Source organism: Littorina saxatilis, linkage group LG4 (assembly GCF_037325665.1).
Source record: "Littorina saxatilis isolate snail1 linkage group LG4, US_GU_Lsax_2.0, whole genome shotgun sequence".
Lineage (NCBI taxonomy): Eukaryota > Metazoa > Mollusca > Gastropoda > Littorinimorpha > Littorinidae > Littorina > Littorina saxatilis.
The window spans coordinates 24,120,101-24,146,803 of record NC_090248.1 but is presented as its reverse complement, the minus strand read 5'-3'; the positions used below and the strand labels follow the sequence as shown (position 1 = coordinate 24,146,803).

The following is a 26,703-nucleotide window of genomic DNA, read 5'->3' as shown; positions in this document are numbered from 1 at the left end:
AGTTCTGTTACGTCCCCTCACAACCCCCCCCCCCCCCCTCCCCACAACTGACCCCGCACTCCATCCCCCACCCCTGGCCCTTCCCATTCAGTTCGGTCTTCAAGTTCCTCCACCAACTGATCCATCCCCATTTTCCACCAGGCCGAAATCATTGCAAGCCGTTACGCTCAAACTTCATGTATAACTGATTATCATCAGTGAAATATGACATCTCGCAGTCCGTATACCTAGGAAATTTAATTATCCGTTAGCTCAGTTGATTATAGATTATATGCCTGCATGCGACCGTTTCCGGCAGAATCATTGTTTCCGTTAATCCGCATCCTGGAAAATATATTGGACCGGGAAGTTAGGAATTTGAGACTTGCCGCGACTGACCTTACGAACTTTTGAACTTTTTGCATTTTGTTGCAGGGTTACGGTGACAAATTGTATAACTTTGACAATGCGGCAGTACAGCCGGGCTAAGTGATCGCATGTGTGTGTGTGTGTGTGTGTGTGCGGCCAGCCACGACCCTGTGTGTGTCACGTCACAGTGAGTGTGGGTGTGTGTGTGTGTGTGCACGGTGTGTGTGTGTCTCTGTGTCTGTGTGTGAAACCAATTCAGTGGGTAGTTTTGAGTTAGAGTTGTGCCAAGTTCGACTGAACTAGTCGGAACATGATGTTACTATTGAATGTACTCTTGTTCTTGTTGTCGCTGTTAGATGACTTAGATCGTCATTCCGGCCGGACTCCGTGACTGCAGGGCGAAAGTTGAATGTAGCCAAGCAACGTAGTCCTAGTGTACTGTCGCGCACCGGTGTTTGAAATAAATCTTATTTTCAAGTTATGTCACACAAGCCTTATATCGCGGGGGTTTATACTGGGGAGGTACCACCAGCTGTATTATTCGACTCAGTGAGCCGCGTTTCCGCAGCGTTTTGCCAGTTCATACAGATACTAGTCATGCCGCTGAGGGGGTACCGCGGCGCTGAGATGGTACTGAGGCCAGCTGAGAGTTATAACATGGCAATTCGAGTGTTTTGATCATGCTGCCAAAATCGCTGATTAATCGGACGTTCAAGTTCTTAACTGGCGCACCACACACATTCTGTCTTTCAAATAATGTACTTTCACTTTTGTCGTGTCATTGACTCGGTGATAATGGAGCAGGGGAACTAATTCTATCGTCCTGTAACATATGAACGAGTTATGCCCCCTACAACATGGCTGCTTTGTGAACATTTCGTCTGTTATGTATACGGTAATTCCCAATTTTATGTGTTTTATTTTGTATTCCTTTCGTCAGCTGACTGTCCTTTAAAGGATTAATTCTTAGCGGTTATTGACATATCACAGTGGGTATTTTTCTTATTCTGTGGACGTTGATAATTGAGCGTGTACAACTTCAAATTGCCCTACCCATTTTCTTTGTGTGCGTCGTTTTACTAGCAGATAGACTACGTATGTGTTTCCATAATGATAATGCCACCACTAATCCCAAATTGCGTATTGATGTTATCCATATGACCGCTTGTCTTTAATGATGTCACTTGTCAGTGTGTGTGAGTGTGTATGTGTGTGTGACTGTTTGCCTGTGTACGTGTGAGTCTGTGTGTGTGTGTGTCACTGTCACTGTTTGTTTGTGTGTATGTCACTATGTGTAGGTTTGTACACATTTAGTTTTTTTCTTCCTATCGATTGGACAGTGGCCTACAATACAGGCTATTATTATTACACGTCATTTTTGTGTGTCTGGCAATTTTGGGCCTCAAGCTCGGGAACACATGGCACTTATTTTTGTGTATGACTGGATGGCATTTCCAGATGACTTGCAGTTTTGGGCAGGAATACTTCTCAGTAAGGCTGTGAATCTCAGTTTCCCGTGAAGGTGGCATTGGAAGTAGAGTGAAGAGGCTGCATGTGGATGTGTTCTGCTTTAGAAAATGGTTTATTTTCTTGTAGTTGTACGAGAGCTAGGCTGTGAGTGTTAAATTGTTACAAACTTATTTGTTTACACCAGATACAGAAATACTGAGAAGAAAGGGAGATGGTGATTGTAAACTTAATCTGACTTTTGCCTTTTCTTGTTAGTTTCACTAATCATTACAAATTACATGAGTACTGTACTACACATTCTAATTCAGGGTAATAACATCATTTTTATTAGGAGGTAAGATTCAGACCTGCTGATTCAAAGTGTGTACACATAGACACGTGTGTGTGTGTGTGTGTGTGTGTGTGTGTATCCATCCAGGGTGCACGTATGCTCTCATGTTTGGAAATGACGTCAGTGTAACAGTAACGCCTAGATCGAGTCAGAACAGCAATAATGTACCATTCAGCTGTTAAGGAGAGTGCCTGTAGACCTGTACAAGAGCTCAGACCAAATAACCTGGCTAGTCAGTGAAATAGGTATACTGTGGAACCCACCTTTTAAGACCACCCAATTTAAGAATCCCTCCCTTTTAAGACTGTGTTTTCTCAGACTTTCTGTTCAAAACCTGTGTAAATTTACCCTTATTTTAAGACTCCCTCCTGTTTAAGACCTGATTTTCTCAGATTTTTAGAGTCCTTAAAAGGGGGTAGTCTTAAACTAAGAGTAAATTTACAGAGGTTTTGAAAAGAAAGTCCTCAGTCCTTCTTTTTAAGGACTGAGGAGACACGGACAAACACTTTGCAGCTGGTGTGAAATATAGTTCAAACCAAAATGTTGCTGCAGGATACCGGGTAGATAGAGTAAATGTTTTGTTTTTGACAAGTATATAACCTAAAACTGTTATTGATAAGAAGCTTTCAGCACAAAATGTATCTCTATTCAGAAAAACACAGCCTACTGTATACGTTCATGTATCAAGTAATGCATGTTTGTGTGCATATAACTTTACTAGATGAATACCCGCTTCGCTGGGTACCCGGCGAAGCCGGGAAGAAGTAGAGCCGAATAACTGGCTTTGCCGGGTACCCGGCTTTGCCGGGTATGCCGGCGCATTGTACGCAATTGACGCCACATGAAGGAAGGGAGATAAACGCGCAAAACACTGGAGAAGATAAGGAAGAGTTACTGGGAATGGATACATGTACAGAAAAACCAAAATCGGTTGAGCGCTGCATGCTGAGAGCACGTGTTGAACATTTTGATCGACCAGATTGTGTCCGGGGTCTACCTGAATATGCCCACCAAATTTGAAGCAGATCCATCGAGAACTTTGGCCGTGCATCGCGAAGTGACACAGACAGACAGACAGACAGACACACACAAGCCGTATATAGATATAGATAAGCGGGTAGTCTTTTCATTCATTCTTTGCCCATTTTTAACCAAAAGAAGACACAGGGACTTTAAGAAGTTCATTGGTCCAAATAATCTTAGGCATTTAGGGTGTGTGCAGGCCAGTGGATTAAGAAGCATGTGTATTTCATCATGTTAGCTTTTAGTTCTGAGACATCCAACACTTTACAGTGTAAGTTGATTCGTCCAAATATTTTAATGTATTTAGGGCGTGTGGCTTTTGGTTTTTCCAAAGAAGCGTGTATTTCATCAAATCAGTGTTTAGCTCCTGAAGTGAAGAGGCTGCATGTTCACCTGTTCTGCTTAAGAAAATGGTGAATTTTCTTGTATTAGAGGCTGTGAGTGTTAAATTGTTTCAAACTTAGTTGTTTACACCAGATACAGAAATACTGGGAAGAAAGGGAGAGGGTGATTGTAAACTTAATCCAACTTTTTCTTTTTCTTGTTACTTTCACTAATCATTACAAATTAAATGAATACTAATTACTACAAATCCAAACACTTTTGAGTGGCTGCATGAGATCGCGATTAGCGGGACTCGAGTGTTAAATTGCATGCCTGACTAGATTGCAGAAGACTGAAGCGCAGTTTAAGCACTTGATTGGCGCCTGTGGCCACCCGGACCGTCTAGCAGAGATCACAATAGCTTTTCGGTATCTGAGCAGCTCTCGCGAGACACGCTCTTTGTTATGCTTTGAACATCGCGAGAACTTCGAACCTTGGCTTGTGCAGCTCACACGAGATCGCGGTACCGCATGCTTTGCTATGCTCTGAAGTTTGCGAGAGATTACGAGAGCTTGGAATACCGATAGGGTCTATTAGCTGGACTCGAGTGTTCAACTGCACGCCTGACTGGCCTGATACTGACTGGTCAGACACTTAACCTCTATAGGCACGTGGCCAATTTGACGATACCGATCGTGGCATAAAATTTCTTGACTGAGTGGGGCACGTGCGCGTGAAAGGTTTGTTTTTCTTTTGTTCGCAGGTCTCGATCAACCCGTAATGTACACAACCTGAAAACACACACACACGTAGAACACTATTTGGAGAGACTGAGGGAGAGAAAGAGAGACTTGGAGACTGATAAGATGAAATGACAATTTACTGCATGATGAAAGGCCATCGGACCCAGAGAGAGATAGCGTGGTTATGATAGAACATTTTTTCATGGTCTGTACTATTTTTTGGCCTTTACGTGACTAATTTTGTAAAAAAAAAAAAATTTTTTAAATTTTTTTTAAAGGTCGGTCCTGTTTTTTTCGGGGTCCAAGAGGTCTCCGCAATATAGCCGAATTCGCGATTTAGTGGATCGCGAGTTATTACAAAAATTGCTCTCAGCTTACTTTGCACTTTAAACTCTCAGGATTGTCATTGCTCATGGTTTTTGGCTCACATAAGTGTAGCCTATGCGATGCTAAACTTTGTCTGTCTGTGCGTGCGTGTGTGCATGTGTGCATGTGTGATAGAAACTTTAACATTTCCGAGTCTATGGATAAAGTTCGCATAAGAAGATTACGTCTCGGTCAAAAGTGTTTGACGTCAATTAATGCATCACTGATGACGTCATGCCTCCCTGTAGTCTTTCTCTCTCGCGCGGTGTGTGTGTTCATTTTGTGCACATGTGTTATTGTTACTGTTTGTGTATGTGAACTCGTGTGTGTGTGTGTGTGTGTGTGTGTGTGTGCGTGTGTGTGTGCGTGTGTGTGTGTGTAAGAAAGAGAGACTGAGAGAGAGAGTGTGTGTGTATGTGTTTGTGTGTGTGTGTGTGTGTGTGTGTGTGTGTGTGTGTGTAAGTTTGTGTGTGTATTTGTGTTTGTTTGTAAAGGTGTGTGTGTCCGTCTGTCTATGTGCGTATGAGTGTGTGTTTTGTATGTATGACGGAGTGATTGAGTTTGTGTTACTGTTTGTCGATTTCTGACGGGAGCCTTGAAGGCTTCGCCTCTTGTTTATTTTTATTTTTGTTATTATTTTTTTAATCTCAAGCAGAAATAGAATTGAGATGTTGAATCATGGTTTCAGAGCAACATTATTCATCGAGATAGCATGTATGCAAGTGTGATTTATCCTTGCTATAAATTTAACATGAATGAGCACTTAGGCTTGTGTCATTGCGTGTTTGAGAATGGTTCAAGATTTTATTAGACAGGTTGCATAAATATCGAGCGTGTTCGTGGGCAAGCAACATTGTAATATATATGTGAGGTGAAAATCTGTCTGCTCACTTTCTTATTTCCTCTCTCTCCCTCTCTCTCTCTCTCTCTCTCTCTCTCTCTCTCTCTCTCTCTCTCTCTCTCTCTCTCTCTCTCTCTCTTCTCTCTCTCTCTCTCTCTACCTCTCTCTCTCTCTCTCCCCTCTCTCTACCTCTCTCTCTCTCTCTCTCTCTCTCTCACCCCCCCCTCTCTCTCCCCCCCCTCTCTCTCTCTCTCTCTTGCCCCTTCTCTCTCTGTTATTATTAGATTCAAACCAATACCTTTCTGTCTCCCCCCTCTCTCTCTCCCCCTCCCCCCCTCTTTCTCTCTCTTTCTCTCTCTCTCTCTTGCCTCTCTCTCTCTTGCCTCTTCTCTCTCTGTTATTAAGATTCAAACCAATGCCTTTCTGTCCACTCTATCAAATGCTTCAAGAAACCCCCCCAACCCCACCACCTTCCCCCACCCCCCCCCCCCCACCCCCACCTCCCCCTCTCCAAGTCCACCCAACCACAACCCCCCGCCCCCTTATCTTTATACCCCCACCCACCGTCTGCCTTTTCCAACTCTTAATTGTCAGCCTTGAAGGTGGACTTTCCAAAAGGTATGTACTCTGATCCTTTCGTTCCCCGCCCACGCTCAAATTCCCGGAAAAAAACACTGACTGGTCACCGGTGGTTTGTGCATTAGACGGAGTACATTGTGACATTTTTTGTAATGTTCTTTCCGCTTTCTGTGTTCCAGAGCTAAATGAGAAATCTTGCGAGGTTGACTCAGTACTTCACGCCGAATGATCGCCCAGTACACTGTGCTCACACCAACTTCACTGGTGACTACGGTTAGATCTGACCACCCTTTTTCACAACTGTTCGTCGGCTTGCAAGATCGAACCAAGCAAACTTGACGGCCTTGGCAAAATAACAAACTGGAGGAGTCTGTCACCATTTTTTTTAATACATTTTCGATGTGATTGTTTAGAATTTAGCTGGCCCAAAGTCACCGACGGGTCACTGTTAAGATTATTTGTTGGGTTGTACTCTGCTTTGTTAACAAGTTGTAAAGTCAGTTGTTTGTGTGTTTTCGTATCTAGGCTTGACCTAAAATATTTGTCGTAACAGAGGACTTGTCATTATCTGCAAAAATTGTGTTTGAAATATATATTTGATGTGCTGATAACTTGTTCGAGTATCACGTCCGATTAATCAAAAAGAAAACAATATACGCATATGTATACTTAATGCATGTATTTCAGTGTTAAGAAGGAAGGATAATTTGTATTTCCTATTCCATGTTATAACTGTGAAACGGTCAAAACCTGTGTACGCAAGGATATCGAACTCTGTACATTCTACAGTTGTATGTGATCTCATAATCCGTGGGCATTAACTTGATTAAACCTGAGTAGTTGGTTTTACTGATGTAAAGGGACCTCTTGCTTTTCTGTGCAATATTTCATAAACGGACAGTCACCTAGGCATTTTATTTGGCGTTCCTGTACATCTCAATATATGCTCTGCTAAAAGGTTGAGCTTTTCCTGTTTTGTGTAACATTTTTGATGTAAATCAGTGTACTGTGAGTGAGTGTTCAGTTATTGTGTAAATCAGTTTGTGTGGTTTGACTGTGGACACAAGTAGTATTCTTGTACAATTTGTCAATTATTTTTACTGTTGAAAATTTTGAATCCTCTGTAACATTGTAAGAAATAGTGTCCAGTGTGAGAGCCAGAAATACAGGTGTTGCAGTTAGAGAGAACTGATCGTACATGTAAGTGCAACTGGTTGTGACATATTCATGCCTTAAAAACTGAATAATCCTTGTAAGTAGCTACTGGAAAAGGTTTTGGTTTGAATTAGAGCTAAAAAGGTGTGATTGTAAAAGCACAGGCATTTCATTTCTTCGACCAACAAGCGGTTTTGAAAGACTGCGCAGCTTTTATTATATTGTTATAACAGTGAGAAACAGTTATATTGTCCAGACTTTTTTTTGTATTTCTGTATGTCATATCTCCTGGACATTTCACTGGCACCTTTGGAAACCATTGCAGTGTAAAAGGGCTCAATGTTTGCTTTGGGCTTTGTGTGCGCACATCTCTTCAATAGTGTTTTATACCTTTGCCCTTCGTTCACCGTCATCAAAGACAACCTTACTGGAGGCCGTCCAACTTTGGACGTCGGACACTTTCATCTGACCTTTCAAACGGAAGGATTATTACATGTCTGGGTATCCGGTTCTAAAAGGAATACTGCAGTCGTCCACCAATTACACCTGGAACACAGCTGATAGCCTGGGGAGGGGGGCCACCGCTGTTGTTTACCTGGGAAGAGAAAAGGTAAGATATATTGATTCCATGCTGAGTTTGTAGTTGTCGTATAGCGAATAAGTGATGTGTAACCTGTGGAACTCCCGTTTTAAAACCTCCACGAATATGAAAAAATCAGGTCTTATAAAGGAAGGAGTCTTTCATTTTTAAGTTAAAATGGGGGTAAATTTGAAGAGGCTACCAAAAATGCAAGGTCTTAAAAGGGGGATTAAGTCTTTAATCTGGGGGGGGGGGGGGGGGGGGGGTTCCACTGTAGTTCAGCATATATAAAAAGTTTGTACTAATCCTGTTCAATTATTTGTTACTGGTTATCTTTCTCTCTTTCTTGTTGTTCTCTTTGTTTATTGATGCATAGTCTTTCGGATGAGACGAAAAACCGAGGTCCCTTCGTGTACACTACATTGGGGTGTGGACGATCCCACGATGGACAAAAGGGTCTTTCCTGGCAAAATTGTATAGGCATAGATAAAAAATGTCCATCAAAATACCCGTGTGACTTGGAATAATAGGCCGTGAAAAGTAGGATATGCGCTGAAATGGCTGCGATCTGCTGGCCGATGTGAATGCGTGATGTATTGTGTAAAAAAATTTCATCTCACACGGCATAAATAAATCCCTGCGCCTTGAATATGTGCGCGATATAAATTGCATTAAAAAAATATTTTAAAAATCCCTGCGCTTAGAACTGTACCCACGGAATACGCGCGATATAAGCCTCATATTGATTGATATTGATTGATCATAGGACATTTTGTTTTAACATGGGAGACATCAGAACAGTTTTCTCTTCTCTAAGTCAGTCACTCATATATAGTCCTAAGAACCACTGTTTCGGGTTTTTTGAATTAAATTTGCATTTTCATGTGGATGTTGTGATAGTTAGGTGTTTGTATTCGGAGGCTATCATAGGGTCACACTCTCAGCCACATCAGTATAACATCAGACGAATGTCTATCACTAAGTTTATTCATTAAAGTATAGAGCATAAGATATAAGCAGCATACAGTAACAGAGCTGAGCACAGAGTGAAACTCATTAGCATAAGGATGCTGTGCTGGAAGAAGTTTAGGGTGCACAATGTACTCTTATTTTAACTGATGATACCAGCTAGACCGTGGGAAGAGGTCTGAGAGATAACAGTGAGGAGAGGCTGGGTGGTGGCACAGTTGATAGTACTACAGATGTGTTAGTGCATATGCACTTTTCCTTGTCAGTACATGTACACTGACCTATACATTTTTCTTCCTTATGTGTCCATGGGTGCAGTTACCAAGGTTTGCTTTACTATTTTGGTATCCAGAAATTACTGATGAAATGGCTTATTCAATTTTTTCCTCTAGACAGCTTAATTACAAAAGAATTGCGTGCTATCCTCGGCGATGATTCTTCTTTTGAATTGCTAAAGTATCTTTTTCTTACTGCACCTTTTTTTCTATTGATTCTTTGATCTCTGGTGAGATTTGAGACCTGTTTGTTAGTTGTTAAGGCGTGGGAACCCAAAGTGTCGGCAAGGAAAATGCGTATTTCCACTTAATAGTACTACCTCATTTTATGAATGGGGGGGTAGGCCGGTGACACCAAGGGTGTGACCAACAAGTTATTGTTAGGAATGAAGTAAATATTTGCTGCTTTTTACGACCTATTCTGTGAGTTGAATCATTGTTTTATAGAGTAACACGGTTTGCCCCCTCCCTATATTCTTTTACACTTTATTCGTGATAATTGTCTGAATGTGTAGATCAAATTCTTTGTCACATTATGAGTTGGGGAATTCCCACTGAGTGTCACCGACTTCTATTGCTACTTTTCATACAAATTACAAAAGTTGTGTGTAGGCGGCGGCTCCTATTCTTGCACAGTCAGGATCAGCTGAGCTCATGGTTATGCAATTGTTATTACTTTCTTTTCGGTTTGAATTTACTCATACATTTCAGTCACGATATTCTGCATGCAGTGTTAGCTGGGTGACTAAAATATTTCAAAAAGTGTTTCAAAGGGACAGAAGTATAGGGTTAGATTGCTGTAACGTAGGGATTGTATGCCTGAATAGTTATGGCCGTATGCTATTTGCATTCATGGAAAAGGAAAATACTGGGGGAGAATGAGATATTGCTTTCAAAGGGGAGCTAGGTGAACAGGAAATAGAAACGCACCGGCGCCTTTTGGAAGATGAAAAGGTTCCGCAGTATGTGTTGGATTTTCTCTGAACTTTGGACAGCCAAGTGTCATGCAGTCGTGAATGTGCAGACATAATGCAATTCTTCAAATCTTAGCACTTAAGTTTCCGTGGGGAATTCCATCTTTTTTTAACAGCTTCAAGGACAGTCCTGCTTCTCTACAGTCGGTTAAACTCCCTCCTCCACTCCACCCTCTCTCCCCTCCCCCCCCCCCCCCCCCCCCCCTTTTTACACGCCTGTCTGACAGAAGACAAAAATCATACAACTTTTTGTTGGACAGAAGTAGATCAGGTAACAGATTTTTCTTCCCTCCGCCAAAGTGGGTCAAAGAGTGGAAATTTCTCAGCACAAGTCGGTCACATAAGAGAAGCAATACATAATGGCAAATTCATTGGCAGAGTTTAACCTGTCATCTGTGTTTCAACTTACCCGGTAAGTTAAAGTTTAAGGCAGATTAGTCAGAGAAAACATGCTTTGTGTCTTCAATCTTTAAAGTGTTTGATGCCTATTCTCTGCAGCTTCAACTATTGACAGTGTGCAGGACATATACACGATTAATTGTGTCCTTTTTGAAGTGCAACCCTTATAACAAATGAATTGTTAAGGAACCCTTGCTATTTTTTGTTGTTTTTAATGTCCTGTAGGTCAGATTAACACACATTTTTCAGTGGGATTAGGAAAAATCAAGCAAGAAGGTTTACTTAATTTGCTCAAAATTGCTGGTGTTTCCTTAAGATACTGTCGGAGGTTTGAAAACAATAGTTCAAAAAGAAAGATTTTACTTAAGACTGGCTATTTTGCAGGAATTACTCAGCAATTATACAAATTAATTTGATTCCATCTTCATGCATGCAGTGACTTTAGGGGAACAAACTTGCCAAGCAGTTAATCATCCTGTGCAAGAATTAATATATGCAGCAGGCAGGGTTTTCCATGATTCTGCTGACTCAGCGGACTCAGCCAGATGTCCTTGCCAGTCTTCGGTGGTTATATAATGTCACCTCTGCATTGTCACAAATTAACAGAGGAAGGAAGAGTTATGACAAAATTAATTGATATAGGAAGGAATTAGACTTTATTCCCTCCACATTATAGCTACGGCCTATTTTTCCCCCGGTATGCCAGAACAAATTCTCAGGCTGTGATTCAGCCAGAAAATGTGAAGTGCGTTCACTGTGAACACTCACACGCTGTGCTCCCAAAAATCTTAACCTTAAGTTCAGCAATACTTCTACCACACTTGGAGTTTCTCTGTTGGATTTTAACGTGATTGTGATTTGGAATTCCCACAGGGCTCGGTTTGGAATTTAGGTTTTCAGGGAGAGGCATATAAAGAATTTGATCTCCTTACAGATCGTCTTCTGTGGCATTGCAAAATGCTTTAGGCTGTGCCACACATTATAGACACAGGCTTTTGTACAGGCACATTATTCATACTCATACTATGAACATGAGGTGTGTGACATACACTCACACACAAGGGTATGCTACTCACATGTTTTAATTCGGTGCCCACACAAACACTGTGCAAACTAACAAATGTGCATGATCCCACACACACTCTTATGGTAACAACTAACAAGGTCTGCTGGGTTAGAAACCACAAATAAGCAACAGAGACACACTTGCTGTGACATATTACTTGCCCACTCAAATGTAAGACACTCTGAACACACACATAGTCACTCTCTCTCTCTCTCACACACGGCACACACACACACACACACACACACACACACACACGCACACACACACCAAACACACACACCAAACACACACCAAACACACACACCAAACACACACACACCAAACACACACACACCAAACACACACACACACACACACACACACACTGTACTGCAGGCAGTCCTTCCTCTCACACACACAGTGATCAGCAACAAAGCAAGGGGGAAAAGATCAGACAATCCCTGGGGAAATGTCACAAAAAGCTGAAGGAGATCAATCACATGGAAAGTGCAATTGCGTAAGGCAACAAAAAAAAAATAGTCTGTTTACAGTATCCCGATCGACCCTATTTATTCGCGCAACCCTAGACTTTTTTTTGGCATTTGGGAAAAGAAAAAAAAAGTCTTTGTTTTTTTGGCAAAATAACTTTAAAATATGTACATTATTATTATTAAATATGTGATATGCAATTGCACTTTCCATGTGATTGATCTCCTTCAGCTTTGTGATCCCACCTTGGGACATTTCCCCAGGGATTGTCGATCGACTGTCAGTCGGTTCACTGCTATCCTATGAAACTGGCCCCAGGACTTCATCACAATTACTAAGTCTTCCTTAATAAAGTGCATGTGTACTAAACCTTGACCTCATTTTGAGACCCTTGAAAGCTACTCACTAGTCCTGCTCTTTGATTTGTGGGTGCAGGTTGGAGAATGGGAAACCCAATTTTTGATCTACTTTCAACTTCAAGGGTGATTAAGCTTGAGTTTAAAAAGTAGGATGATTGTTTCCTCAGATTCTGTTTTAATGTATTGGGCAATATTGTGCAACCCCAACCAAGGTGAATTAATCAGCAAATAGAGATCATATATATTATGAGACCACTTGAACAGTGAGTTCAGTACATCAGGCCTAATACAACTTCATTTTTACACATGCATGTGTTCTGCGCGAACTTAGAATCCGGTTTCATTCTAGAATGGACCGGGTCCATGTTGGAATTCTAACCCTGCGCAAGTACAGGGGTGCCATTCTAGAATGAAACCCTTGAATAAAGGGGGCCGTAATGTTTGTAGGTAAGACAGAGTTGTCTTCCCTTGAATTATCTCCACCTGCACCTTCCCTTTGATAAAATGGGGCTGATTTGTCTACCCCTGAAAAAAATCCTTTGGCGATCTTGCGATGTCATGTCATGTCAAGAAAGTTGACACTCCTGAGTACGCAATAAACAAAGGCAGACCATAGCAAGGGGGACTACCAGGGCGGTAATGTTTGCAGGGCAGTTGTTTTTGTGATGAGAGCCGGTTGCGGCCGCTTGCAATGTCAGCGCTGTCTCCCTCTCGGAAATGTCCGGTTTTTTGACAATTTTTTTTGGCCGGGAACGTAGAAGAAGAAGAAGAAGACAATTTTTTTGACAGACAGACAGACAGACGGTCAGACCGACTAACCGACAGACAGACCAACAGAAGGACAGAGTGAGTTATAGAGCTGTTGTCACAGGTTTAAAAAAAAAGTTGACATTATATCTTCACAATTCAGAAGACCAACTTCATGTATATGAATAAGATTAAAAGTTACAAGCGAGATCGGCAAAACACTGTCAGTCCGGAAATTTCCGTTCGTAGCGATCAGTGCTGAGTGTCTCTCAAAATCGTAATCACTTTCAGGGGGCCCGGTAGCTCAGTTGGTAGAGCACTGGACTTGTGATCGAAAGGTCGCAGGTTCGAATTCGGGCCGGGACGGCCACGGGTCAACTTTATGTGCAGACCCAGAGACGGAAGCCATGTCCCACCCCCGTGTCATCACAATGGCACGTAAAAGACCTTGGTCATTCTGCCATAAGTGCAGGTGGCTGATTACACCTAAACACGCAGACACCTGGGTAGCGCGACTCCGTTGCTGCTAGCTTTCCACTGGGAGGAAGCGACCCGAATTTCCCAGCGATGGGACAATAAAGTAATGAAAATGAAAATGAAAAAAAATCAAAATCCCAATTCACGATGTCTTTGAGTAAAGTGTAAAAAAAAAACGGAAAAAAACCCAACCAAACACACAAAAAACAAAAACAAACAGAAAATCCACATTTGTGGCTTTGGCTGTGTGATAGTCTAACTGAAATGACTATTCCAACTTGGACCCAAATTCCAACCTTGCGCACGGCCGATTCTAGAATGGACCAGCAACAAGGGTTTCATTCTAGAATGGCACCCCTGTACTTGCGCAGGGTTAGAATTCCAACCTGGACCCGGTCCATTCTAGAATGAAACCGGATTCTAAGTTCGCGCAGAACACATGCACATAAACACAATAAAACAAAATAAATCATCTGTACATATTGAGCATAATTATATATGAGTACATGTAGTTAAGTAATGGTTAGAATCAAGTAATTGTTAAAATCATACAAAATGGCTTAATTTTGTAATGAAGCCTTTATGAAAACACTCATTTCATTTGTCATACCTGTGTGTATATATATACTTGTGATACAATTATTCTATTAACATGGATGGTTTTGCGTGCGTTGTAGGGAACGGGACATGTTGTGGCAGTTAAGGTGTTCCTTGAACACTTGCGGATCGGCCAAGGCGGAGAGGGAAAATGCTCACTTTATTTGTCATACTTGGGTTTATATACTTGTGATACAATTATTCTATTAACATGGAGGTTTTTGGATGCGTGCGTTGCAGGGAACGGGTCATGTCGTCGCAGTTAAGGTATTCCATGAACACTTGCGGATCGGCCAGGGGGGAGAGGAATTGCGCGAATTGGAGCTCCTGCGACGACTCAACCATGAGAACATCATCTCCCTCTTCGCCATCGAGCAAGAGGTTTGTGCAAGCATTTAAAATGGAGATTTGTTATGTTTGTCACTTTGTATGTTTCGTTCATCTAAAATCTGAGGTGTGTGTCTGTTTGTGTGCTTGCAGTATGTGTCTATTGCTTGAAATGTGGGTGTCTGTGTGTGTGTGTGTGTGTGAAATTAGTTCAATCATGCCGTGTGTGTTTGTGTCACTGCCTGTGTTCAATCAGGCTGTCTGATTTTGTCTCGTGTTCAGCCTGTCTGTATGTGTTGCCTGATGTTGGTTAATATGTTAATTAGGCTTGAATATTTATGCCATTCAAGCAAGGCTCTTAGTTGTTGTTTTCTTCTGTTTAGTATGTCTCTGTTCGTATTTTGGATGTTACTTTGGTAGGGAAAATCAAACACTCTTAACTTCTAATATTTGAAACTGCCTTCCACAGACAGACCGATGAAATGTAGTTACATGTATGTCGTCTTTTGTCAACAGATGCAGACGAAGCGCATCGTGCTGGTCATGGAGTATTGTGAAGGCGGGTCACTGTACCACATGCTTGACCAGGCTCAGTACCAGTACGGCTTGCCCGAACAACAGTTCCTGCTGGTTCTCTTCCATGTTGGTCAGTAGCAGTTGATTTTTATTAGGGTTAAAATGTTTAAAGGCAGTAGTATCAGAATATTTATAGCCAGTCTTCTTGGTTGCTTGACAAACCTGAGTGCCATGTTAGGATGGGTGAATTGCGTATGTCTTCTTCAAGACTGTTTTGATGACTCCTTTTGTGGGATGACAGGTGTTAGAGGCGTGAGATTATAGCAGATTAGAGCAGGAGAATGTCAGTGTTTTTGCATTAATTTTTGTGTGTGTCTGTAAGTGTTCTATGTTTGGTGTTTTTTCTCTATGTTTGTTTATGCTTATTACAGTAAAGCTGAGAGTAGAACAAGCTCTTATTGCCTTCAGTTTGCCTGCTGAAACACTGAAACATGCGAAAGAAAATCATCACTTTTATATGTATCCGTGCATTTTTCACTTGAAGTTTGTGTTAGAAATATTTGGCTTTTTTAAAATTTTTATAAGTGTGTGTTGTTTATACAGTAGATGTACATTGCCTGATAATGCTCATTACAAAATATGTTTGAAGTTTAATGAATCAATGTTTTGTGTACTCTTTGCCTCTCAGCGGCAGGCATGCAGTACCTGCGAAAATCAGGTGTTATCCACAGGGACATTAAGCCAGGGAACATCATGCGATACCTCACAGAGGACGGAAGGTGAGAGTTTGATACCTGTTTGTGTGTGTGTGTGTGTCTGTCTGTCTGTCTATGTGCCTGTCTGTGTGTATGTTTGTCTGTCTGTGAGTGTGTGTTCGTGTGTCTGTCTGTCTGTTTGTCTATTGGTAGATGTTGTTTCCTCGAAGGAGAAAGGATATTTACCTTGTGTAACAATCTTTCATCTCCTTTGATGACTATGTCGTTTTGTTTATGTCTTGTACATTCAGTTGCATATATTACGTGCGTGGATACAGGCGCGTAAGCCGGCATTCAAGCCTGAATGTATAAGCCTGTGTGCTTACTCATGACGGTGTGGGTGTGTGTGTGCCTGCATGCTTGCTTGAATGTGTGTGTGTGTGGGGGGGGGGGGGGGTGGGGGTATGTGACTGTTTGCTTGCTTGAATGTTTGTGTGAGGAGAGGGTTGTATTCTGTTAAAGAAAGGTAAAGGCCTGCTATCAGATAGAACTTTAGAAGATGGAAATCAAACTGTGTACAGGGTGAAGAGTAAGGCAGTTTGGGTGGTCTTAGACTAGATCATTCATGATCCTGATCAGATCTCTTTGTGTGTACATATGTGTGTCATGTGCAAGTGTATTCAAGTGCTTAGCATATTGCTGAATGAAGCTCTTTTCTTCATCGCCTTCTTCTTTTGCTTCTGTTTCTTCAGCATAAGTTAATATTGTAAGTAATACATGTATGATACTCACAGTGTTGTGTACTGTGCTTGCAGTTCCATCTACAAGCTCACAGACTTTGGAGCAGCCAGAGATCTCAACGAAGACGAGAACTTCACATCATTGTACGGCACAGAGGAATACCTGGTGAGATTTTTATTTTGAGATTATTTTCAAATTTAAAACACACTGTAACTGTAAGTCCATATTTAGGTTCGCCCGCTTATGAAATGACCTTTGAAAATAAAAAAATAAAAAAAACACTTTTGTCTTGATTTTTTTTGAGTCACTTGAGAAAAAGTGACTCTATGTAATCGGTCAGTGTTAGTCTGTCCGGCCGGCCGGCCGTCCGTACACACCACCTTAACGTTGGACTTTTCTCGGAAACTATCAAAGCGATCGGGCTCATATTTTGTTTAGTCGTGACCTCCAATGACCTCTACACTTTAACGATGGTTTCGTTGACCTTTGACCTTTTTCAAGGTCACAGGTCAGCGTCAAAGGAAAAATTAGACATTTTATATCTTTGACAAAGTATCTCGGAAACTATCAAAGCGATCGGGCTCATATTTTGTTTAGTCGTGACCTCCAATGACCTCTACACTTTAACGATGGTTTCGTTGACCTTTGACCTTTTTCAAGGTCACAGGTCAGCGTCAAAGGAAAAATTAGACATTTTATATCTTTGACAAAGTATCTCGGAAACTATCAAAGCGATCGGGCTCATATTTTGTTTAGTCGTGACCTCCAATGACCTCTACACTTTAACGATGGTTTCGTTGACCTTTGACCTTTTTCAAGGTCACAGGTCAGCGTCAAAGGAAAAATTAGACATTTTATATCTTTGACAAAGTTCATCGGATGTGATTGAAACTTTGTAGGATTATTCTTTACATCAAAGTATTTACATCTGTAGCCTTTTACGAACGTTATCAGAAAAACAAGGGAGATAACTAGCCTTTTCTGTTCGGCAACACACAACTTAACGTTGGGCTTTTCTCGGAAACTATAAAAGTGACCGGGCTCAAATTTTATGTGAACGTGACTCATTGTGTTGTGAATAGCAATTTCTTCCTGTCCATCTGATGCCTCATATAATATTCAGAACTGCGAAAGTGACTCGATCGAGCGTTTGCTCTTCTTGTTTAACTTGATTTTCAAATGCAGTTGAACACCCCTGTTAAAACTTCGAAGGGGGGAGGGGGGGCGGTCTATTAAACTTGGGCTGGAAATAAGATATCATCAAAATGTCATGACAGGAATAGTTCTGATTGTGGCATTTATATTCTGGCACTTGAAAGAAGTCCATCAACGTTGTTTCATTACTCTGTGTTGTGACCGGCACGGTTGGCCTAGTGGTAAGGCGTCTGCCCCGTGATCGGGAGGTCGTGGGTTCGAACCCCGGCCGGGTCATACCTAAGACTTTAAAATTGGCAATCTAGTGGCTGCTTCTCCTGGCGTCTGGCATTATGGGGTTAGTGCTAGGACTGGTTGGTCCGGTGTCAGAATAATGTGACTGGGTGAGACATGAAGCCTGTGCTGCGACTTCTGTCTTGTGTGTGGCGCATGTTATATGTCGAAGCAGCACCGCCCTGATATGGCCCTTCGTGGTCGGCTGGGCGTTAAGCAAACAAACAAACAAACAAAACTCTGTGTTGTTTGTGTGACAGCACCCAGGGATGTACCAGCGGGCAGTGTTTCATTTCTCTGTGTTGTGTGTGTGACAGCACCCAGGGATGTACCAGCATGCAGTGTTTAGCACCCAGGGATGTACCAGCGTGCAGTGTTTCACTTCTCTGTGTTGTGTGTGTGACAGCACCCAGGGATGTACCAGCGTGCAGTGTTTAGCACCCAGGGATGTACCAGTGTGCAGTGTTTCACTTCTCTCTGTGTTGTGTGTGTGACAGCACCCGGGGATGTACCAGCGTGCAGTGTTTCACTTCTCTGTGTTGTGTGTGTGACAGCACTCAGGGATGTACCAGCGTGCAGTGTTTCATTTCTCTGTGTTGTGTGTGTGACAGCACCCAGGGATGTACCAGCGTGCAGTGTTTCATCTTTCTGTGTTGTGTGTGTGACAGCACCCGGGGATGTACCAGCGTGCAGTGTTGCGACAGCCGACCGGTCAGCAGTTTGACGCCAAAGTTGACCTGTGGAGCCTGGGGGTCACCTTCTACCACGTGGCCACTGGTCAGCTGCCCTTCCAGCCCTACGGGGGACGTAACAACAAAGAAACAATGTAGGTTGCAAGTTGGTGATTGTTCCCTTTCATTTAATAAATATTTATTGGTGGGTGGGGTGCTGTTAGTTAAAAAGGAGGACACTTGACAACTGACCTTGCAGCCATAGGGAGGACAAAATAACAACAAAAAATGAATGTGGAACAGTTTTTCTTTGATTGGTATTTGGCGGTGGAAAAGGAAGGGGGCGGTGGTAGTTATATCAGAGGACAACACAAGAGAAGACTAAAACAATCCTGCTAAGGAACAACCTTAAGAATAAAACCTAGCAAACTAACAGAATAAAACTACAAAAGGAACAAGTATGTCTTTTACCTTCAGGTACATTCATTTGAATGATTGGTGAAGACATATTCTGCGGTGATGCTTAGCTCAGCAACTCTTATCCTTGCAAAACGAAGCTTGCCATACCATTGTGCTATGTCATGCTTTTTGTCTGGTGTGTCATGTTAGCCTGTCCTTAACTGGATGAAGTGAAGCTTACGGCACGAAGCTTTAGCACTGAGTTTTCTGTAACAAGACTTCGCAAAGTCTTTGCAAAGTCGACTTCAGGCTCATATAAGGACCGCCTTAAAATAGAGGAATAAATATTTTCTCTGTGTGACAGGTACCGCATCATCTCACAGAAGGAAAGCGGCGTCATCTCGGGCCAGCAACACTTTGAGGGCGGTCCCATTCTGTGGGGACGTGAACTGCCCGCCACTTGTCTCCTCTCAAGGTTGGTATTTTGATGTGTGTGTGTGTGTGTGTGTGTGTGTGTGTGTGTGTGTGTGAGAGAGAGAGAGAGAGAAAGAATGTGTGTGGGTGTGTGTGTGTGTCTGGGTGCAAGAGAGAGTGAGAGAGTCTGTGTGTCAATGTGTGCTTGTTTTTGTGCTTACAAGTGAGGTTAACTCATTCGCTGCGCGTCGGAACTGGAATTCCGACACCTGTGTTTAGCGTTGGCTGCGTGCCGGCACTTGAGTTCCGACGGATATCACGAATTTTTAACGGTGTAAACGGTCCTGCTGACCAAGGGAAACAACCCCTGCAATGAACTTCTATCTGTCTACAGTGGTACCATTCACTGTAAACAGTTCCTTCCCTTAAATTGTTGGGATTAATAAAAATTTTGTTGACGGTGTGCGACCCACGTGTTTTGACTTTTCCAAGATGGCGGATCGTTCTGCTGAGACGTAGTAACTTGAAAAGAGTGCTAGAACGTGTTATTCAGTACGGTTCTGATCTTGACCTCAGTGATGATGATAGTGGAGATGATATTTTAGATTCTGGTGACGATTTTGTGCCAATGGACGATCATTTGGGTGATGATTCGGGCAATGCAAGTGTCGATCATGACATTGTGTATGATGAACCCATGACGTAGAAAGTTTTTTTGTTTTGCTTCAAATTGGATATTTTGCGTGGATATGAAGACAACAAAAGGTATGTACTTTCAAATGTTTCATATATTTTCTAAAAGAGTAAGTTTCAAACTTTGCAAAAACATAAGGTATGTAAGGTTATCTTGTGTTGTTGATTTTTAATATTTTTTTCAAAATGGCTCTAAATCGCGCGTTGGCAGGGAACACAGGGGAAATTTAGCTGCGCAGCGAATGAGTTAACATAATTATAATAGTTTGAACATAAATAAAAGTACCTGCTACTATTGTTATTTGATGTGATAAGGATCAAAGTACCAAAAACTTTCACGTACATTTTTTAAAAAAATGCTCAACTCATTCTGTCTGGAAAATGTGCTCTCAGGTGACCTACTTTTTCTTTCACGTTCAACTTTTTAATTAATTAAACTTTTCTACCCTTGATTGTTGCTAGTGATTTTAGCAGTTTTACATCAAAGATTATTTCCGGACATGTACAATTCTGTCTAGCATGGTTGCAAGTTGGTGATTGTTCCCTTTCATTTAATAAATATTTATTGGTGGGTGGGGTGCTGTTAGTTAAAAAGGAGGACACTTGACAACTGACCTTGCAGCCATAGGGAGGACAAAATAACAACAAAAAATGAATGTGGAACAGTTTTTCTTTGATTGGTATTTGGCGGTGGAAAAGGTAGGGGGCGGTGGTAGTTATATCAGAGGACATAAGCTTGAAGCCTTAATTAATTAGGCGAAGGTTACTTAGCAAAGCTGGCTGCATGATGCTTTGGCACTGAATGTTCAGTAAAAAGACTGCAAAGTCAACTTAAGGCTCAATTAAGCCTGTTCTTGGGTGAAATTGACTTTGCGTAGTATACTGCGCGATGCTGGCCGCACAAAGCTTTAGCACAGAGTTTTCGTTAAAAATCGTTGGTGAAGTCTTCACGAAGTCGTCTTCAGGCTCAATTTAGGACACCCTTAACCCTTTGCCTCCCGCATTCTGAGAGCCTGTTGCTTATCTATTTCCCAGTGCAAGGGGAGTAACTCCGTACAAATCACCCGGTTACCAACTTTAAAAAATCATATGAAAATAACTACTGTTCACATTTTAATGTAGTTTGGATCTAAAAATTGCTGAAAGATTTAACTTCTTTAAAATGAAACACCAGGAGAGTTTTACCTTAATCCACAGCTTGAAAAAAAAATGATAAAGTTGACTGATGCAAAAAATCCACGTTTTCAGAATATATTCTAGTCCCCTTCTCTTGCTTTTTTAGGTACAAAAATGTTCCAAGTGGCAAAATTGTAAATTATACACAACTGCTAGTCAGTCAGCAACATCATTTGATAAAAATAACAGTTATTAGAATGGTGCTAGGTGTTTTTTCAGGACCAGTTTGTATTACGTTACACAATGCTCATTTCGAAAGTATCAGTGATATGACATTCTGTTATTAGAGTTAATAAAAACTATACAAAACTTTGCGTTGTTGGCCAGTAGTGGGTGTCCAATTCTTGTCTGCACCTTTCTGTGCCTGTTTCTGAGCAGCATAAAGGTTGGTCTGGGTGGCAATGTCCTCCCAGAAAGGTTCAGGAATAAGCAGACTGAAGTAGTCATACTCCGCTGCATCAGGTGGCAAATCATGCTGGGGACCGACAGGTGTCACACCAACATCGAACTTTTTTGGCTGGACAGGAGTAGTTCTATCACTCCACCTTGTTGTCAGTTCATTACGATTCTGTTTTGACAGCCGTTTTTTTTTTCGACGAGGATTTGGAGCAGCAAGAACAGGTAAAATTATATCACTGTCACCACTGTCACCACTATCACCATGGTTATCACTATCACGATCACTGTCACTCGATTCAAATTCCCTCAGAAGCTGTTCATCGTTCACAACAACATCTAGGTCAATGTCACTTTCGTCCTTCTTGTTAATTTCGTCCAAAGAAAACCCCTCAAAACCACCTTCATCACTATCACTCTCGCCCATGATGGCACGCCAGAAGTCGCCATTGCTAAGATTCTCCATTTTGACCACACAAAAAATTGACAAACTTTAAAAAATCACAGAGATCGAAACACTTTCAGTTTTGCCATGCAGTTTTCACAGGAAAACACCTTACTTCCTCCGGAAACGGAAGTGCGTATTAGCGGTATTGAATGATGGGATAGGTCAAAGCGAAACCGAAAGTAAGCGACCTAGTGTTTAGCGGCCGCTATCGGGCGTTACAGGAACTATAAAAGGCTCATTTTGCGGGCGCTAGCGGGCGCTGCGGGAGGCATTGGGTTAAAGGACAGACTTTACCTGTGTGTGTTTGCCTTCTGTGTGCAGTGGTGTGCGTCAGGTGATAACGCCGGTGCTGGCGGGACTGATGGAGCCCAACCCTGCCAGCATGCTGACCTACGAGGCTTTCTTCAAGAGCGTCAAGCGCCTCCAGGCCCAGACCAAGCTCTTCATCTTCAACTATGTCCATGCTTCCATGAACACCCTCTTCATCGACCCCACGTGCACGTGAGTGGCATCTTGTAGCAGTAGTTGTCGCTTTGCTACAGATGATAGAAAAAAAGACCAGACTTGGACGGAGCGAGTCTGAGTGCGTCTTTCTTTCTCGAGCGAGAATTGAAAGCTGACGATAATTTGAGTTCACAGCAGGGGAGGTAACTCCCCACAGCGGAGCATTGATGGAAATTCTAGAGTTAGCGCCCTGGCTACCCTGTTTGTATGATAACAGGTGATGCTTTCTCAGTCTGGTAACTCCTGAGTTGGATAGATCCTAATAGTTAAGTTTCAGTGATGTATTAAATGAAATAGGAATGGAAGAAAGAAACAAACAAACTGGCTGTGGTGCCAAATTGTTTACTTTTGGATATTTTCAAATATAGGTTCACAATTGGATTTGTATTTTTATAGCAACTATGTTGTCAAATGATTCAATTTTAAATGATTTTGTGTGTGCATGCGGCTAAGCCAGAAGACAGAGTTGTGTTCATGTAATAAGTTTTCGTGCAGGCAGTTACCAGAAGCAACACAGTTCTAAACCAAGGAAGAGCAACACCCTGTTGCACTGGTGGCTCTGAAATTTGTTCAGGCAGAGTTTTCCCACACACTTTTTCGTGTGGTGGTGATGAGGTGAACCACTGTATTGCTTGTATATTTTAATAACACGACTATCATCAGGGGATTACATTTACAGATTGAAAAAACTAACATCACAATCTATGTCTGTTCCCAGGTTATCTGGTCTGCAAGACGCCATTGCCTCTCTGACCGACCAGCCAGCATCCCAACAACTGTTGCTGGTCGGCGGTCAAGTGTTGGAGGACATCGTCGACCCCCTGGCCCCCATCTCCAAGTTCCCCATGCACATCAAGAGCTGCACCGTCTACCTCTTCCCCCGCGAGTTGACGATGACAGAAGCCCCTCCTCTCCCCCAGCGAGAGATCCGTAAGTGTGTGTGGATGTGTGTGTGTGTTTTGATGATGTTGTGTAGAGAGAGATGGGAACAGGTCTGTGGTGAGTAGGAGACAAAGGGGTCAAAGTGAAGCAATCATTTGGTGACAATGCTGTGCATCTTCAGTTTGGCTTGTAGGTTTGTAGTGGCCGTTTTTGTTGGAATTACATTTTTAGAAATTTAGCGCTGTTATTTTGTTAGATAGCAGGTGGGTACTACTTTCTTCTTGCTGTGTGGGGTGACTTCACACTTCATTTTGCATTAGCTTGAATAATAAATCCTTTACAAATTTGTATTTAGATATTCAGTGTAGATTACCGTATTTTCCGGGTTACAAGGCGCTACAAATCCTGTCACCCATTGGGCGCAGGGGGCCGATAGGGTGCACCAAAATTAAAAAAGTATACCGGTAACAAACGGTCGAAGAATGAAAATAAGCCGCACATCTAAGGAAGAATACGGGCGGTGATGTAGCTCAGTCGGTAGCGCGCTGGATTTGTATCCAGTTGGCCGCTGTCAGCGCGAGTTCGTCCCCACGTTCGGCGAGAGATTTATTTCTCAGAGTCATCTTTGTGTGCAGACTCTCCTTGGTGTCCGAACACCCCCGTGTGTACACGCAAGCACAAGACCTAGTGCGCACGAAAAATATCCTGTAATCCATGTCAGAGTTCGGTGGGTTATAGAAACACGAAAATACCCAGCATGCTTCCTCCGAAAGCGGCGTATGGCTGCCTAAATGGCGGGGTAAAAACGGTCATACACGTAAAAGCCGTGGGAGTTTCACAGCCCATGAACGAACAAACAAACAAACAAAGGAAGAATACAGAGTGGAAATATGTGTGCTCTGTGTGTGCCGCGAGATCAAAGGCAGGTCCATTGTGATAGCTGGGTTGCCTTGTTTATAGACACTGACCTTCTTCCCAGGGGTCAATGACCCAGTTTTAGCTATGAGAGGTGGTTCTCCTGTCATATCTGAGAGAGGAAACACTTTCTGCACCGGGGTCAGTGACCGAGTTTAAACTATGGGGCGGTCTCTTTGATGTCTTGAGAGGAAACTTGGCCAGGGTAGAACCTAGTACAGCAGTCCCTGCAATGTACGGCCCCCGGCGTGAGCGGACACCTGACATGTACGGACATGTTTGCTCGGCACGGAGTGTTTTCCTTCTATATTTGCCCCCCCTTAAACGGACACCTGCAAAACGTGGACACGGACACTCGTTTTCGGTCCCAACAGCAGGTCATACCTCCAATGTACGGACAGACCATCGTCACATTTTCACCACAACAAAATCGATAACAGAGCAGTCCGGCTCTTGGTGCAAAGATCACAGCCGCAATGGCGTGACGACAGTCACTGGTAACTTGAGTGCACCTGTACCCATCAGGAGGGGGGGTAGTTTTGGTCAGGAGTGGAGTACATGCGAAGATGCCAACATGAAACTGCACTGTGCTCTTTATTCTTGTCTGTTGGACGTAAACAACAGAAACCACAGTCGATGAAGGTCCTGAGCGAAAGAGAGTGAAAAACCGGCCACAGTTCCCAGCATCGTGTGTCTGTGTGTAACCTCTTTCATTGACAAGATACTCTTGTTTCCCCTCAGCCTTGACCAGTGAGTCGGTTGCCTAATCTGTGAACCCTTCAGTTGTCTTGCTGTGTCAAAAGTTACGACACAGTCAACTGGTTTTGCTCTGAGTGAACTGTTGGAGCTGACCTCTCTGGCCACAGCCCAACAGTTACATGGCTGGAGGGAGTGAGAGAGAGAGGGAGGGGGGGGGGGGGGGGGGGTTGGAGGTGTAGCTGGCTAAACTCTGTGGGGTGTCCGGTGTCACTGCATGTCAGCAGGAAGAGCATTGGAGAGAAATAGAGAGGTGTACTCTTCCACACAATTTCCAAGCATCAGTTGTCACGGCTTGGGGTAGGCATTAGTGAGGGAGAGTGGGAGCTGTGTTATGTACAGTGTATTTCCACTGAAGAGTGAAAAGTCACTGCCATGCCACATGATCGGCATGCAGTCAATAAAGCCAGACAAGATGAAAATAAATTACATGATTATGACATGCAGCTCTATCTGCTGCTATTTATTCAAACTGGGTTTCAAGCTTATTCTTGCAAAGCATCTGCACACGCTCCTCTGTGCTGTGTTTGTGTGGCTGCTTTCGTATGTTAGTGCATGGTGAGTGTGTTCACTGCCTTGAGGATTTATTTTATCTCTTCTTTTCAACACTTTTCATACAAATCATTTTTACAGAACGTTTAAAGAAGTATTAGGAGTTTATTGTTTAGTAGCCACAAGAAGTGATTAGCATAGACTGTTTGTGTGTCTCTGTGTGAGTGTATGGGCCCGGGGAGGGGGTGGTGTGGTCACCCCTCCCGTGACCGGACACCTGCAATGTACGGACAGTTTTGCTATGGCCCAAGGGTGTCCGTTCATGAGAGGGACTGCTGTAGCTGAAACATGCATTATCACAAGTTGTTTGACTGGTACTCAGGCGGTCTCTTTGATTTTTTTCCTATTTCATTCAGGATTAGGCGCTTCGTTATACAAGGCGCAGGGGTCAAACTCGAGGAAAAAAGTCGCGCCTTATGACCCGGAAAATACGTTAGAAGATATTAAAGGGCAAGCTATCATAATTCATTCAACATTTGATGAGAATGAATTGAAAGCAACATGAGGAAAGATAGCTGGTTGCTGATCACACAGTAGAATGAATGACCAAAAGCAATCATTCATAAATCAATGTTTAGAGCAAGTACTTCTGCTTATCACAACATGATATAGTCATTTCACAAAAATGATGTGTGTCTATTTTTCTTTTCCCTGACACAGCTCCCTTCCCAGAGTTCCTTAACATCATCGACGTTGACAAGGACGCTCGTCTGGCACTGAACTGTCTGGCGCGTGGTCACCTGATCAAACATCACACAGAGAAGGTGGCTCAGCAACAACGCTGTCTCGTGGAGGGGCACCTCTTTCTCAGGTAGACCTGGTGTGCATGTATAAATAATACTAATAATATATGGTGTTTCTGGAGCGCATATATCTCGGGTTAACCCTGCTCAAAGCGTGGTGTGGGGAAAAAATATGACATTAATTACAGTGCATTCACACACACATCAATTAATAACAAATTGCACTATGTTACATTATAACACATATAACACACACACACACACACACACACACACACACACACACACACACACACACACACACACACACACACTATACTACATTATAACACACAAACACACACGGGGGTGTG

The 26,703-nt window shown here is 42.6% G+C and overlaps 1 protein-coding gene across 2 annotated transcripts in view; it reads left to right on the top strand.

Moving 5' to 3' along the window:
• Nucleotides 1–26,703, top strand: part of LOC138964289 (serine/threonine-protein kinase TBK1-like) — a 111,057-nt gene that overhangs the window by 70,732 nt on the left and 13,622 nt on the right. For both annotated transcript variants that reach the window (XM_070336202.1, XM_070336203.1), the window contains 10 exons: nucleotides 6,205–7,790; nucleotides 14,335–14,475; nucleotides 14,938–15,067; nucleotides 15,626–15,716; nucleotides 16,448–16,538; nucleotides 18,470–18,627; nucleotides 19,236–19,346; nucleotides 22,320–22,499; nucleotides 23,221–23,432; nucleotides 26,268–26,418. In XM_070336202.1, coding sequence (XP_070192303.1) covers nucleotides 7,674–7,790; nucleotides 14,335–14,475; nucleotides 14,938–15,067; nucleotides 15,626–15,716; nucleotides 16,448–16,538; nucleotides 18,470–18,627; nucleotides 19,236–19,346; nucleotides 22,320–22,499; nucleotides 23,221–23,432; nucleotides 26,268–26,418 — 1,382 coding nt within the window. In that variant the 5' untranslated portion in view covers nucleotides 6,205–7,673. The remainder of the gene's footprint in view (nucleotides 1–6,204; nucleotides 7,791–14,334; nucleotides 14,476–14,937; nucleotides 15,068–15,625; nucleotides 15,717–16,447; nucleotides 16,539–18,469; nucleotides 18,628–19,235; nucleotides 19,347–22,319; nucleotides 22,500–23,220; nucleotides 23,433–26,267; nucleotides 26,419–26,703) is intronic.